This window comes from Elephas maximus, chromosome 22 (assembly GCF_024166365.1).
Source record: "Elephas maximus indicus isolate mEleMax1 chromosome 22, mEleMax1 primary haplotype, whole genome shotgun sequence".
NCBI lineage: Eukaryota > Metazoa > Chordata > Mammalia > Proboscidea > Elephantidae > Elephas > Elephas maximus.
The window spans coordinates 22,920,058-22,935,212 of NC_064840.1; the positions used below are offsets into that span (position 1 = coordinate 22,920,058).

At 57.5% G+C, this 15,155-nt stretch overlaps 2 protein-coding genes across 2 annotated transcripts in view; both read right to left on the reverse strand.

Annotated features, from left to right (window-relative positions):
- Nucleotides 1-186, reverse strand: part of GGT5 (gamma-glutamyltransferase 5) — a 48,249-nt gene extending 48,063 nt beyond the window's left edge. Inside the window, exon 1 of the mRNA XM_049865410.1 lies at nucleotides 132-186. The gene's annotated coding sequence lies outside the window, so the exon portion shown is untranslated. The remainder of the gene's footprint in view (nucleotides 1-131) is intronic.
- A 574-nt stretch (nucleotides 187-760) lies between these two features.
- On the reverse strand, nucleotides 761-14,168 carry GGT1 (gamma-glutamyltransferase 1). Its single transcript, XM_049865411.1, has 14 exons — nucleotides 13,959-14,168; nucleotides 12,207-12,363; nucleotides 11,640-11,804; nucleotides 10,203-10,333; nucleotides 9,956-10,042; nucleotides 6,926-7,118; nucleotides 6,403-6,560; nucleotides 4,894-5,043; nucleotides 4,350-4,486; nucleotides 1,990-2,177; nucleotides 1,597-1,724; nucleotides 1,399-1,511; nucleotides 1,212-1,325; nucleotides 761-1,013 (listed from the first exon to the last, which is right to left on the reverse strand). The coding sequence occupies exons 3-14, from the start codon at nucleotides 11,798-11,800 to the stop codon at nucleotides 867-869; spliced, it is 1,707 nt and encodes a 568-aa protein (XP_049721368.1). The 5' UTR covers nucleotides 11,801-11,804; nucleotides 12,207-12,363; nucleotides 13,959-14,168; the 3' UTR covers nucleotides 761-866.
- Nucleotides 14,169-15,155: the final 987 nt, after the last annotated feature.

The window sequence follows — 15,155 nt, forward strand, 5'->3', positions numbered from 1 at the left end:
AGGGATTTGGGGGACAGGGCCTAGAGGCCAGGGGCAGGGACCACCTGAGCAAAGACCCAGGGAGAGGAATGGGCATCATGCTGGGGCTGAAACCCATGTGAAATTGTTCACTACAGATTAGGAGTGCTTACCTTGCTTATTGGGTAATTCGGTCCTGCCCGGAGGGACTAGAGAGGCAGTCCGCTGGGTCCCCTTCCAAAATGGCCCTTTCTGGCCAAGACCCCAGCCAGCCCCTGACCCCGGGGGGCCTGGGCACCACTCCCAGCCCTCTGTTCTCTGGGAACCAGGCCTCCTTCTGGAGCTGACCCTAGCTTGGGTACACTTGGGTTTGTGCTTGGAAAGCCCCAGGCTGGGCTCCTACCAGCATGTATTGCTCCAGCCTCTTGCCCAATCCTGTGAGAAGCTTCCCCTCCACCCCTCCCCTCAGACTTCAGCTTCACCTCCCCACATCCCCGCAACGTGAGCTGGGCACCGTGCCCCCCTCGCTGGCCAAGAGGGCTGAGGAGGCAGGACCGCATTCCTAACACCTGTCCAGGTAAACATCCCCCATGCCTTTCCTTAGCCAGAGCCAGGTGCCCCCTGGTGGCCTATGCAAAGAAGTGGCACTACCAGGCCCAGAGCTCAGGGTCAGCTCCACCCTGCCCGCTGCTCCAGTGACCAGGACCCTGCTTCTCACCCCTCCCCAGGGGACCACTCCACTCACACACAAAGACGCTGAGGCCAGGCCACGAGGCTACCCAGAGCCTGGTGCTTCGGCCCTCTTTATTGTGCTGCTCTGCCATTCCCAGGGGAAGCAAGCTCCCAAAGTCCCGCTCCTGGCCCTGGCAGGCATCTCATCCCTGGGCCAGCCTGGCTGCCCTGCACACTCAGTAGCCGGCAGGCTCCCCGCCTTTCCGTGAGTCTGAGGCAGCCGCCCAGCCACTGGCTGTGCGGACAACGGCCTGCACCACAGCGATGAAGGTGGACGTGAACTCAATGTGGTGGTGCCGGCTCTCCAGGGCCGCAGTCACTCCCTGGTGGGGGCAGAGAGGGTTTCAGTGGGGCCAGGGGTATCCCAGCCATGCCTTCCACGCCATTTCTGGCTGCGTGGCCAGTAGAATGAGTTGGGGCAGCTGGGACTGTGGATCTTGTTGGAGCAGAAGAGCTGGCCCTCGCTGCCCAAGGGCTCATGATGTCAGCCTGGGTGACTCCATTACCCGCCCACCACCCACCTGGTCCATGTGTCTCTCCAGTGTCGTAGTGTTGGGCAGGAGCTGATTGTGCAGCCGGGGCTCCTCCACTGCCCGCTTCACGTCATAACCAAACCACAGGCTGTGGATGATGGCCTGGGAGGGCGGGGAGGGCAAAGCGATCAGCGTGGCCAGGGTGGAAGTGGGAGGAGGCAGGGGTGGCACGTACCAACGCTGTGGCTGTGGTGATCTGCGTGCCACCAGAGGCGCCCACCACCATGCGGACCTGGCCGTCACGGCCCACGACGATCGACGGGCACATGGATGAGAGAGGCTGCTTCCCTGGGGCCGGCAGGAAGGGCAAGGATGGGGTCAGCAGGGCTGCCCGGGATGCAGCCCCCACCCAGCCCAAGCCCCTATCCCATACCTGGCTGGATGAAGTTTGCAGGCGAGGGAGGCACCCCATACTGGTTGGTGATGCTGGGTGAGCTGAAGTCATCCATCTCGTCGTTGAACAGGATCCCGCTGGCCATAGAGCGGACCTTGGAGCCGAAGCTTCAGAGCAGCGGGGAGTAGGGTCAGACTGCTACCGCGCTACACAGACCCTCACCAACTTGTAGCCCCCCCACCCCCCGTGCTGGGGCCCCACCCCTACCCTCCCACTGGTCGCATCCATGGCAACCCTGCCCACACTCACCTCTTGAATGGTAGAAGACAGCGGTCAGCCCCTGCCCCCTCCTGCTTCCCCCCGCTTCCAGCCAAGCCCCCCCAGCACCCGGCCACACCCCCCACCCCCTCCCAGGAGGCCGGCATCCCCTACTAGAGGTTGATGGTGCTGGTGGCAGACACTGCGCTGCCATCCTCAGAGACCACAGACAGGTGTGCTGTGCCCCCGTCGTCAGGCGTGTAGAACTCAGGCCCATAGTAGGAGATGGGGTGCGTGGTGTCGTCTGAGATTCGTGCCCGGAGCTGGGCGGCAAAAAACTCGGAGCTCATATTGCGGACCACCTGCTGAGACCCCAGAGCTAGCCTGAGGAGGTGGGAGGGGGTGGGGATGGGGCAAAGGGTTGTGCGAGCAGGTCTCAGAAAGTCCTCCACCATGGCTCTGACCACAACCCTCCAGCACCCTAAGGCCCTGTGGCTCTCAGGGGTGGGCCAGGTGCCTCACATGGCCATCTGACTGGCCCTTCTCCAACCCCTGCCTCTGCAGACTCCAGCAGCTCTGAACAGCTGTCTCTCTGTCCGGCAAGCCCCAGCCTCTCACTGTGTTCAGTCCTTCATTCTTTCCTGCACATATGTATGGGCACTAGGGGCTCATGGAGGTCATCAGGGAGCAGATACACAGGTCCCTGCCTTCATGGGACCCACCCTCCACAGGAAGCACCTCTGCAGGAAGCACCACAGCAGGGAAGGGTGCAAGGGGGACAAGAAGTGGTTAGGGAGGGCTCCTCAGAGGAGGTGGCATCTGAAAAGAGCACTGAACGAGGCCTGAAGGGTAAATGCCAAGTTCCTGAGGCAGGTGGTGCTAGGCCTACGAATGACAGGCAGAGGAGGAAGGGGGTTAGGGAGAGGGGGCTGAGAATGCAGGCAAGGCCTATCCCATTGGCTCTTGCCCTGAAGGGCAGGAATTGGAGCAGAGCAGTAAGCACCCTGGGATTGTTTTCACAGGGTCCCTCTGACAGCTGTGTGGGGACAAGGGTAGAACCCAACTCGGGTGGAGCCAGGCAAGATAGGAAGGTGGCTTGGCCAGGAACCAAGACAGGCCCGCAACCTGTGGCTTGAAGCTGCTTTTACCAGGGAGGTGGACACGGCAAAGGGGCAGGGGTGGGGACAAGCGGGGGCTTGATGTTGGACATCGGCGCTGCCGTTGGACATGGCTGAGCCTGTCACAGATAGGTAGGTAGACCTACATGTGTGGAGCTCACGGGTGAGGTTGGGGCTGGGAGATAAATGAGCAGACATGAGTATGTTGTTGTTAGCTGCCTTCGGGTGGGTCTCCAGGCCCAACGGGATCCATAGGGTTTTCACTGATTGATTTTCAGAAGTAGATCACCAGACCTTTCTTCCTCATCTGTCTTAGCCTGAAAAAGCAGCTGAAACATGTTCAGCATCATAGCAACACGCAAGCCGCCGTTGACAGATGGGTAGTGGTGGCTCTGCACCAGGTACATTGGCCTGGAATCGAACCCAGGTCTTCCAAATGGGAGGCAAGAATTCTACCACTGATCTACCACATGATATACAGGAGGCTATTTAGAGCTGTGAGCCTGGACGAGGTCCCCCAGGCAGAAACGGCAGAGAAGAGAGGAGGCTCAGGGCCCAGAGCCACAACCTGTCTCAGGTAACCAGGTAAGAGTTAGCAGATGAGGGAGGAAACCTCAAAGCAGCTGAGGCCAAATCCGACCTGTTTTTTGTACAGCCTTCAGGCAAAAATGTTTTTTATATTTTTAAAGGGCTGATTAAAAAAAAAAAAAAGACCGTTGTGGTCCCCAAGGCCTGAGGGAGTGCCCCAAAGAACGGGTCCTGGAGGCCTGCAAAGGAGATAGCCACAAAGGTTTGAGCAACACCCCCAGAGTTCTTGATTATCCCAGGATGTGGACATTCTGCAAGGGAACAGCTCTGGTCTTCAAAGCATCCCCAGAACAGCCAAGGGGTCTAGTCTCAGTTGCAAGACTAGAGAGACAGTGGGTGACTGCAAAATGTGAACCTTTTTGGCCCTGGATCAAAGCGGTCGGGGGGCACTCGAGGACCTGCGCAGGAAGGGACATGACAAGGGGGAGGTTACGGGAAGTGTGTTGGTTCCTAGGGGTGACAGGTCCCCAGGTGTACCCACTGGCATACCTGTCCTCTCAGTACATGCTTAGGGAACTCGCCCTGGGGCCTCCAGCACCCTGTGGTTTTCCTCACCTCACTCTGACCACAGAGAAGAACCTTCGGGGCAGAGGGCCACCACATACAAAAGCCCCAAGGTGAAAGGGTGGCCAGAGCAGGGGGCGTGCTAAGAACTGGTAGTGTGGCTGTTTCCCTGGCCCTCCCCATGCTGTGAGCTCTGTGGGGGCAGTGGCCTAGACTCTAGGGCCCCAGGTCACTTTTCCATCCCTGGTACAGAGCAGGTAAACAACGAGAGCCTGGGAAGCCAGTGCGTTAATAATGCCAGCCTGAGGCTGGGGTGCCCCTTACCTCAGTCATATTGACAAACTTGGGGTCCCCAAGCAGGGTCCTCTTGGCATAGGCAAACCGGAAGGCCTCCACAATGCGGTGGTACGTCAGGCCCTTCTTCTCAGGGGTCTCCACGCTTGCCTGGGAGAAGTTGTACCCTGGTTGGATAGAACCGGGCCCATGTTGGCAGGGAGACCCTTCCTGTTCTCCCCTGGGTGTCCAGGCAGCTCATGCCTCCCTGAGCACTTTTGCCCACCTTGAGAAGGGAAAAGCTAAGAGTTAAATAACCAGCCATGGCCACCTCGGGGCTACTGTGAGGGTGGACTAGGGCAAGGCTGGAGAAGGGCCAGTCCAAGCCTGGGCTTCAGGCTACCAGGCAGAGAAGATGACCCCAGCCCTGGAGCCCTGCATTTCCAGGGCTGTTACCATCCCCTGGGATGCTGCTGCCACCTCCCACCCATCACGGCCCTGGTCATTCCACACTGCCCCCTGCAGGCATGCGTGGGCACTCAGTCATTTGTACTGGACAGATGGGGGCAGCGTCAGGCCCTCAGGGCTAGCTCACCCTGGAGGATGTTGAGGATGAGGGCCAGCACGGGCCCACTGAGGGGGGCACTGGGCGTGTAAATCACAGAGTCTCCAAGGCTGATGTTCAGTGGCTGCTCGATCAGCTCAGCATGGTAGTTGTTCAGGTCCTCAGCTGTCACAATCCCCCCTGCAACAGGACAATAGCCCAGGTGGACACATGGGCAGGGCTGTGCCATAGGGAGGGAGGGACAGGGCTGTGCCCTTGGGGTGCAGGGGGCTGTACCATGGGGGAGGGGATGGGCCTGCACTATGGGAGGATGGGTCTACGTCATGAGGGGAGGACAGGGCTAAATCATGGTGGGGGAACAGGGCTGCATCCTGCTGAGACCCTGCCCATTAGAGGGCCCCAGCTCTCTCTGCCTTCCACCTTCCCAGCTACCCTCCCAGTCCTCCCTGCTCTCCCTGGCAGGGCCCAAGACCCCACAGCCAGGACAAGGCCAGCCACTGTTGGCTGCCTGCCTCATGGGCCTCCTGGTCTGTCTTTTCTAAATGGAAAATATCTGCTCCCATCTCCCCGTGCCCTGCCTCTTCTCCAGGAGTGCATGGCTGAAGACTCTTAATCTTTGAAGAGACCAGACAGATGGGAAATTTACACTTTGTCAGTGATAAAGTTAGCATATCACACTCCACCAGGAAATGCTGACAAAACAGCACCTGAGAAAGGCTTTCAGAGCCCAAGCCCATCAGAGCCCATCCCACCCAGGTCGCAGTGCCTCCGCTGCCTCTCCCACTACGGTAGGGAATTGTATGTGTCGCTTGACTATTCTGTGACTCTTAGTGGTGTGGCCAGACACTGGACTGGTAGCTGTTCTGGAATGTCACGTCACGTCACGCCACCTCCTCTCATGTAATGCAATCACCTTCCATGATGTGATCTGATGTGATCAACCAATCAGTTGAAAGAGAAGTTTCCTTGGGGGTGTGGTCTGCCTCCAGAGTATACATGGGTGATCTGTCTCATGCTCAGTCAAGCACAAGAGCTCTCTCTCTCCTCCTCCTCCTCCTCCCTTGTCTCTCTCTCTCTCCCTCCATGCATCTCACTGGTTTTGCCTCTAGAGAGCCCAGACTGAGACGCTCACCAAGCCCACCCTCATCTGTGGTGAATGAAGCCCTCTCTCTCCAGGCCTCAGCCTGAGCTGTTCCCACTACCAGGAATGCAATTCCTCTCTCTACCTGCCAAAGTCCACCCCAGCTGCCGTTCTGGCATTACCTCCTCCAGGAAGCCTCCCGGATCCTCAGTCTGTACCTTAGGGCTTCCCCTCCTAGGAAGGCTCCTGCCCACCCTCCATTTATGCCCTGGGGGCTTTTTCTGGGATGGCACAGCCTCTCTGCTTTGTCCTAAGCAGGAGCTGTAATACCGCATGGCCCCGACCCTCCCCAAGAGCCCTGCCCAGCCCAGACTCCCACTGTGGAGCCCCTTACCCTAGGACCTCAGCCCAGGGTTCCTGTGTGGAGCCCCTCACCCCAGTCCACGTTGCTCACTTACCAGCTGCCTGGATGTCCCGGACGATCTGGGCTGTGAGGCTCCCGTTGTAGAAGGCCTGGGCGCCTTCGAGGGCCAGCGTCTCGTACGTGCTGGCCAGCCTTGGCATGACCACTCGCTCCCCTTCCTGCAATACCTTTCCGTCCCGGCAGAACACCTCGCTGGGCAGAGGGTACTCAGATGAGGCGGGCTGTGGGGTGACCCTCACCTTCCAGCCCACCCACACCGGGAAAACAAGGCCACAAGAATGGTTACCTCCCGTCCACAGGTGCGTAGCCTTTCCACCGGGGACATCTTCCTGAGTACCCCTCCTTGACAGGCCATCCCATGCCTCAAGGGTCCCACCCAGGCCAACCAGGGGGTCCACTGGGGCCCCAAGCTCCAGGCTGAGGATGTGTCCTCATACACAGCAGGAATAATTTGTACCTCTCTGCCCTGTGTATTCATTAGGTCACCACCTGCAGCATCCCTGGGGCCACACCTGTTCCCACCTGTGTCCCAGGGACCTGGCTGCACGCAGACTTACCACAGTGCAGGTTGCCGCTCGATGGTGCTCCGGCTTCTCTCCAGGGCTGCAGCCAGACCCTTTCCCACAGGGAAGCCCTCACGGGCAAGCTGGATGCTGGGCTGGAAGAGGCGGGCCCAGGGCAGCCGGCCGTGCCGCTGGTGCGCCAGCTCGTAGCCTCGGATCTCCCCTGGAACCGCTATCGACAGCCCCCCTGTGGAGAGAGAGGCCCAGTGGGTAGCCACAGCCAAGAAGGGCCTCTGTGGGTAGCACCCCAGGCATCTTCCCCTGACCCATTCACATGGAGCCAATGGAACACAGGAAGGAAACATATTCTAGATCATATGTGGGCTTGGCGGGCACAGTGTGGATCGATTAGGCACGCCAGGCATGGGCATGGAGGGATGGTAATGTGGGTGCTGGGTTTCGTGGCCCCAGGATCAGATTCTGTCCCCACAGGACATCTGTATCCGAATCCTGTGCCAGGCCCACAGGTGCCCAGTGAGGCTATGGGGAAGCCTCTCATCTCATAATACTGATGGGCTCCACCAGGACCTTCCAAAGCCAGAGCAGTTTTGGCCCTGACTCCAGCTCCAGCCATGCCACCCCTTAAGGCTGAGCCAGTCCCACAGCAAAGGCCTCCCTTGCCCTTTTCCACTCTCCTGAACCAATCCCTGACCTGTCCCTTCTCTGGGCTTTGGTTTCCCCATCTGACTGTAAGAGGTTTCCCCTCTGACCTTTGAGGGGCCCATGGTTCCACTGGAAACAGACCCCTGGCCCCCAGCTCCTCAGGGGTCCCTGCTGCCCACATGAGCACTCACTTCTATCCAGAAAGGGGCAGCCGTGGCCCCACCCCATGTACCTGCCCGCTTCCACCCTGAGATGACAGGGACCACTTCAACTCCTCCCAGGGATCATCGTGGACACCTCACACCCACATCACACCCAACCCATCAGCAAACCTACAGACTGAATAATCGTTCATTCGTTTGTTTATTTGCTCACTTTTGGGGATAGCTCTCTAGAGTATGGGGCAGGGGCTCCCTTTTTTAACCTGCCCTAAACAGAGAAAAATACAAAAGCCAAACCCACTGCCACTGAGTCAATTCCAGGGTTGCCATAGGGTTTTCTTGGCTGTAATCTTTACAGAAGCAGGTTGTCAGGCTTCTTCTTCCGTGATGCTGCTGGGCAGGTTTGAACCGGCAACCTTTAGGTTAATAGCTGATTGCAAACCGTCTGTGCCACTCCGGGGACTCCCTGAGCAGAGACCCCTTGTCCTCAAATTGAATCCGACTCATAGTGACCCTACAGGACAGAGTAGAACTGCTCCATAGGGTTTCCAAGGAGCAGCAGGTGGATTTGAACTGCCACAGTTAGCAGCCGAGCTCTTGACTGCTAAATTCCCTAGGCAGCAGAGTGGAGGCCAGTGGCCACCAGGGGTGACCACTCAAAAGAGACAGGCTGGATTGAGGGATAAAAAGGAAACGGAGGAGAAGAAACTAAGGTGCCAGGCATTGCTGGTCTGATCCCCCAGCTGCTGGCTTCGCCCCATAGGCCGGCCCTGGGTGGTCCCTGTGAGTGAGCTCGGTGTCAGCCCCTTCCCACCACCCTCTTCCTTCTCCGAGATTATTGCAGTGAGCTCAGCAGACATGGGTCAGAGCCTACCCTCCTCCACTCAGGCATGCCAGGGCCCCCACCTCACTCACACAGGAGGTGGAGTCTTCATGACCTGGGTTGCACCCTCTGACCCCACCCTTCCCTGTCCCTACCTTTCCCCATCCCCCTACCACCGCCCCAGGCCTTTGCTCTGACTTCCCTTCCCTGATCATGTCTGCCGCCCTCCCTAGCACTCTTCACTTTCTGGTAGTCCTCTCTCCTCCACTCAGAATGTCAGCTAGACAAGGATTTTATCTGCTGTGTTTTGTACCCTGGCTTAAGGAACAGCACCCAGCACTGTTAAGAGATGTTCAGTAAGCTTTAGTTAAATACGTGAATCCAAGATCCCATAGGCTGCTAAGTCTATCAGATTTCAGCATTCTTACTCTCTGAATGATTTCATTTCTACACTCCCTAAGTTTCTCAACTGGTAAAATACAAAGATTCTGAATTTAAAAAAATACAAAGATTCTGTTGGTGAGGCTTCACTCACAGGGAACACCCAGGGTCAGCCTACAGGTCAGAGCCTGCAGCCAGGGAATCAAACACACTATGGCTGGTGCCCCTGCCCCTTCCTTTCCATCTTCTTCTCCCTCAACCTGGCTGGTGCCCCTTCGTTGCCACTGAGGTCCTTCTCTCTGATTAGGGGGTCCCTAGATGGTGCAAACAGTTAACACTCTTGCTGCTAACCTACTAACCCAAAGATTGGAGGTTGGAGTCCACCCAGAGGTACCTCAGAAGAGAGGCCTGGCAATTTACTTCCCAAAAATCAGCCCTTGAAAACCCTGTACAGCACAGTTCTACTCAGAGTAGACTCAAAGGTAAGTGGTACTTTTTTCTTTCTCTGCTTAGGCACAGGTCAGAAAAAGGAGCCCCGGTCCCAAACCCTAAAGAGCTGTTCCACAAGTGAGCAAATGAACGAATGGATGGATGGATGGCCTGGGATGCCTGTTTAAAATGCAGGCTCTGGGGTTTAGACAGCCTGGGTTCAATCCTGGCTTCACCACCTTCTAGCCAATTTACACGACCCCTCTGGGCCTTGGCATGCCCACCTGTAAAATGGAATCTCCACGGCGCCTTCTTTAAGGGTACGGGGAGGATTCAAGGGGCTCATTGGTGAAAAGTGCTGAGCAGAGTGCCAACCCAGTGAGGCCCTTGTAAGTGGGAGCTGTCATAATATGATTACTCTTTCCTTGTACAAGGTGAGTCTGACCAGAGTAACAGAAGCTCTTGTCCCTTTATCCCTTGTGACGATGGCCTTGGCCATTCATTACGGGAGGGTGTTCTGGGGGGTGGGCGGCAGCAGCTGCCAGAGTTGCCCCTCTGTCACCAGGCAGGAGGAGGCCACATGGATGAGGCACGGTGCCTGTCCCAGCCCAGCGCCTGCACCCTTACCTTCCTGAGACTGCTCCGAACTGTTGAACATGGTGGCGAAGGCCCGCGCAGGGGCCACCTCTCGGGCATTGATGATCTCAGCTTTTCCTAGGAGAGGCAGGTGGTAGGCAGTCCAGACCAACACACAGACCCTCACCTCAGGTGAGCCCAGGAGGAACCGCTGTGCTTCCTAAAGCCCTAGTCCAGCCCCAGATGGACCAACCCCATGTGTCATTTGCCCCCGCCCCTGCCCTCCACCAGCACTCACTTGTGGTACTGTCGTAGATGGTGAGGAACAGGCCACCCCCGATGCCCATGCTGTGGGCGTTCATGAGTCCCACACACAGCAGGGCCGCGATGGCAGCATCCACCGCTGAGCCGCCGTCCTGCAGGGCATCCCTACATATGGTGGGGTGGTGAGGACCTTCAGGACCCACCTCCCACACACACCCTGCTGCCCACCTGCCCAAAGAAGGACCTAAGAAGAACCCATAAGGATTCCTTTTTTTTTTCTTAAGGACATGTAACTTTAAAACAGGAGTCCCTGGGTGGCACTCAACTACTAGCCTAAAAGTTGGCAGTTCAAACCCACCCAGAGGCACCTCAGAAGACAGGTCTGGCGATCTCCTACTCTGACACACATGGAGTCACCATGAGTCGGAATCGACTTGATGGCAACTAACAACAACTCTAAAACTGATAGGCTTTTAAATCGACACAAAAGAAACATGACTCATGGTGACCCTCTGTGTTATCGAATATAACTGCTCCGTAGGGTTTTCTCAGCTGTAATTAAAACTACTAACCTTTAGGTTGGCAGTCTAGTGCAAAGCGTTTGTGCCACCTAAGGACCCTATAACCAAAAAAAAAAAAAAACCAAACCCATTGCAGTTGAGTCAATTCTGACTCATGGTGACCCTATAGAACAGAGTAGAACTGCTCCATAGGGTTTCCAAGGAACAACTGGAGGATTTGAACTGCTGGCCTTTTGGTCAGCTGCCACAGCTCTTAACCACGGTACCACCAGAGACCTTATAGTTTCCTCTTTTTCAAGCTAAGATGATTTTTGTCATTGGAAAAAAATTGGCAAATTGTTTTTTTAATTAAAATAACATTTTTTTTCTGTTTGAAGTCTTTAGTTAAGTGAAAACTGTTTTTTCTCCTTGGATGGTGCAAATGATTAATGTGCTTGGCTGCTAACCAAACAGTTGGAGGTCCAAGTACACCCAGAGGTGCCTTGGAAGAAAGGCCTGGTGATCTGCTGCCAAATATCAGCCATTGAAAACCCCATGGAGCGCAGTTCTATCTAACACATATGGGGGCACCATGAGTTGAAATTGATTTGATGGCAATTGGTGATAGTGGTGGCAGTGGGTTTTGTATATAATGTGAGATAGGAATCAATCTAAAATAAAACACAACAGCAGAGTTTATCCAAGAAGACAGATAATCTTGGAGCTGAGAAAGTGGCTCCGCCATGTGCTGCTATTGGGGTCAGTGTCCCCTTTTCCTCTAACCAGAGGCTGCTGAGAGAGTCCATGGGGACAGGCAGCTCCACACATAATCAGACACCCCCTTGCAGGTGGGAAAACTGAGTCTCAGGGGAATGAAGGTCTTGCCTAAGTCCACGTGTGATGGCTGTCCTCTAGGACTTGTGTCCCCACATGGACCCCATGCCCTGCTCTGCACAGGTGGTCCCACTTACCTCCCAATCTCTGAGCAGTGCTTGGCGTCTGCAGCTACGGCTCCCCTGGGGTACACATGGCTGGGAAGCTGGGAGGATGAGGGCAGCCAGAGGCAGAGGCCAATGATGAGGGCCACCAGGGCAATGGCCACCAGGCCCAGCACTGCGTACCGCTTCTTCATGGCTCTGGGCAAGGGTGGCAAGCAGGGTCAGGGCCTGCCCCAGCCCCGCAAAACACAGCCTAGATCTAAGGCCTCAGAAATGTGGCCCTGGGTCTCCTCCGGCCCACCAAACCTTTGTCAGACAGCTTCATGAGCCAAATGGTCTTGGTCCCTATTGTTTACCCCAACTCCTCCCTGCTCATCCTTGGAAGTCCCCTCCCAGTAAAGCCCATTGCTAGCTGGTCCCTCCAGAGACCCCCCTCCCAGCATTGTGCCCACACTGCCGGGGAGCCTGATCCACCCGTGTCCCCCAACTTGGCCTGAACCCAAGACTTCCCACAGCCTCCTGACTGGCCTGCCCTTAATGGGGCACCCCACAGTATCCCTCGGTAAACCAGCAGCTTGGCCGCCAGGGGATGGGACTTACCTCCCGTCAGTGAGTGGGGACCCTGTACCTTGCTGGGAGAGGAGGCCAGGAAATGCAGGAGGGCTTGGCTGAAATGGCCAGTGAAATAACTGGGGCCTCCCTCACGCTGTGCAGGGGTCTTCTCCGAGCCTCCTAGCCAGGCAGCGCCCTCGTCCTCCTGAAAATGGAGGAGTACCTGAGGCCTCCCTGCCCACCCTCATCTTGGCTTGTTTCCATTTACAGACCACTTCAGGAGTCCCAGGCACTGTCAGCCCCCACCTGCGCATGACTGTGTCTAGCCTTTCTCCCAGGTGCTGCTGAGAGGGCCTTTGGGCACTGCTGAAGAACTGCCAGGATGCAGGTCACGCTACAAAATGGGTGACGCTACCAGGCTGGGGGGCAGCACAGAGCCAGGAAGCACAGTTCAGACCCTGGCCACCTGCTGTGTCTGTGCTGGCCTGTCCACTCAGCCTGTGGGAACCTGGCATGTCACTCACCTCTGTGCCAGGGGTGCCAGTGTACTGCCTCAGGGGCATGGGAAGAATGAGGAGGTTAGGACGGGTGAGGCACTTGGAGAGTACTGGGACTCTGTGAGGGAGCCAGCAGCAGCCAACCTCTGGCTCTTGGGTCATTTCCCTGTTGACCTCCCTTCCAGCCTGTGCAGAGAAGGACAGCAGTGGCCCTGTGGCCCCATAGCAGTGGCAGCAGGCCCAGGGGTGTGGCCCTAATGGGGAGGAAGAGATGTAGGACAGAGGAAGCAGTGGGTCAACCCTAACTGGGGTCTAGGAACAGAGTCTCTGCCACTCCCACTCCCAAGGAGGGGGCTCCAAACACTGGGGTAGAGGGACTTCCCCTTCCACCCCTAGGCTCGGTGAGCATGGAGGTAATGATGTGATGGTATGTGACCCCCATCTTGTGAGGGGAAATATAGAGCCCACTGCCCTCCGTGCAGGGGAGGACATTGACCCCAGAGAAGAGGGACCTGGCCAGTTCTGCTCATCCCCATCGAATTCAAACCAGCACCCCCCATCACGGCTTGAAGCCCCATACTGCCCCTTCCTTAATCCTCCCAAAATGCCCACCAGGCTGTGCCCTTCACTGTCCGGTACACTGAGCGCCCGGGCCTCTGGTTGGGCTGGGTTGGGGTGCCAGGTCCTGGCAGAAAGAGCGGCACTTGGGAGGTCCAAAAAGCCTCAGGAGTCGGCCGGCAGCACGAAGCCTGTGCTCAGACATGCAACATTCCCAGCACATGGAGCTCAGCAGGGCAGAATGGGGCTGCCCAGGTCCCCGCAGGAGGCCCAGTGGCTCTCATGGACCATGGGACCAGAGCTGAGGCCCCCTTTAGGCCACTCCCCTCCTCAGGACCCTGGTGTGGGCCACCATGACCTTCTAGCCCCACTGTCCATTCATTTGTCTGTCCATCTGTTCACCCAAGGGCCCAAGTGAGTCCCTCCTCAGACTGCCAGAGACTGAGGAAGGGATCTGGGCAGCACTGACTTATCTCCTCCCACCCTGGGCAGGCAGCAGGAGGGCAGCCCAGCCTCTGCAGACAGCAATCCCCAGCCCTGCGGAAGACACCCTGCTGGGGGACCAGGCTTCCGTTTCCCACCCCCCTGCCAAGTTCTCAAAGAGTCAATAGAAGAATGTCCAAGCCCAGAGGTCTGACTTGCCCCCAAGCTGGTTCCAGGATGCGAAACTGAGGCCAGAGAGTAGGCCAGTCACTGTGCATGGCCACCAACCCAGGCTGCCCCGTTGGGACCCTGATGTGCTTACCTGAGGCCCCGGGCAGTGGAGCCAGGCAAGCCCCTCCCTCAGACAGCAGCTGGGGCTGGGCTCAGGGAAGGAGGCTGACTTGCTGCCTGGGAAAGTCTCAGCGCCAGCGCCAGCTGCACCCCACCCCAGGAGCATCCCAGAGCCACGCCTGCACTTCCTGCAGGGCTCCTCAAGGAGGCCTCCGAATTGGAATTGGGATGTGGGGGTGAGCGCCTCTGAGGAAGAAGGGTTCACCTGATCCCACAGGGGCTACAGGGCAGCCCGGGCAGTGCCCAGCATCCCCCCCACCCCCAGGAGAGTCCCAGCTGGCCAGGAGGACTGCAGGGGGCCGAGTCACAGCAGCAAGGGGGAGTGAGGACTCAGCTGTCACCAGTGACTGAAGTTCTGGAAGGGCCTGGACAGGGCTCCCCTCTCTCCTGGATTCCATTCCCTCCAAAGGCTGGGCGTCCCCTGGTAAGCCCCTCCAGTGAGGCCAGACTTTGCCCCCAGCTTGGCCATCCCTACTCAGAGGGTCTGGAAATCTAGGGAAGTTCCAGTGTCTCAGAGACGGTTCCCAAGGCAGTGAAGCACAGCAAAGCCAATGCCAGGCCAGAACCCGGGGGTGGAAAGCCTCAGCACACCCTGACTGAGATACAAAGGGTTCCTCCCCAGAACACTGCCTGGGGCCTTGAACATCAAGATCAGTTCCTCCACCTGTCCCTCAGGAACCTTATGCCTGAGGCCAGGCGAACCATCTGAGTGGACCAGAAGGGCGGAGCCCAAGGTGGTCAGAGCTGCAACCAGCCCACATGTCCTGGCCACGCCATCCCCGCCCCCTGTGGCTGCATGTCCCCAACCAATCCAGAGCTTGGAGCAGCAGCAGCCTGGCCCAGGGGACCTTGAGCGTTGCTTCCCATTCCTGTCTGCCAAGGACAAAAGTCAGCACCTCCTGAGTCATGCCCCCTAGGCCCCCTGTGTCCAGGCCCCCAGAGCCCCTGCAGCCCCCAATTGACATCTATTCTGTGCCTGTGACACATAGCCCCACCCACCTGGCAGGTACTGCCCCCTGTCCTGGACACCTGACCAGCGCAGGCCTGGTCTGTCACCCAGCACCTCAGGCAGGCTCTGGACTGAACTCAGCATACACCCTCTCTGAAACCCCTATCAGTTCCAGGATGCAGATTCTCCTCCTGCAGACCAGGTTTACTGGGAGGACGG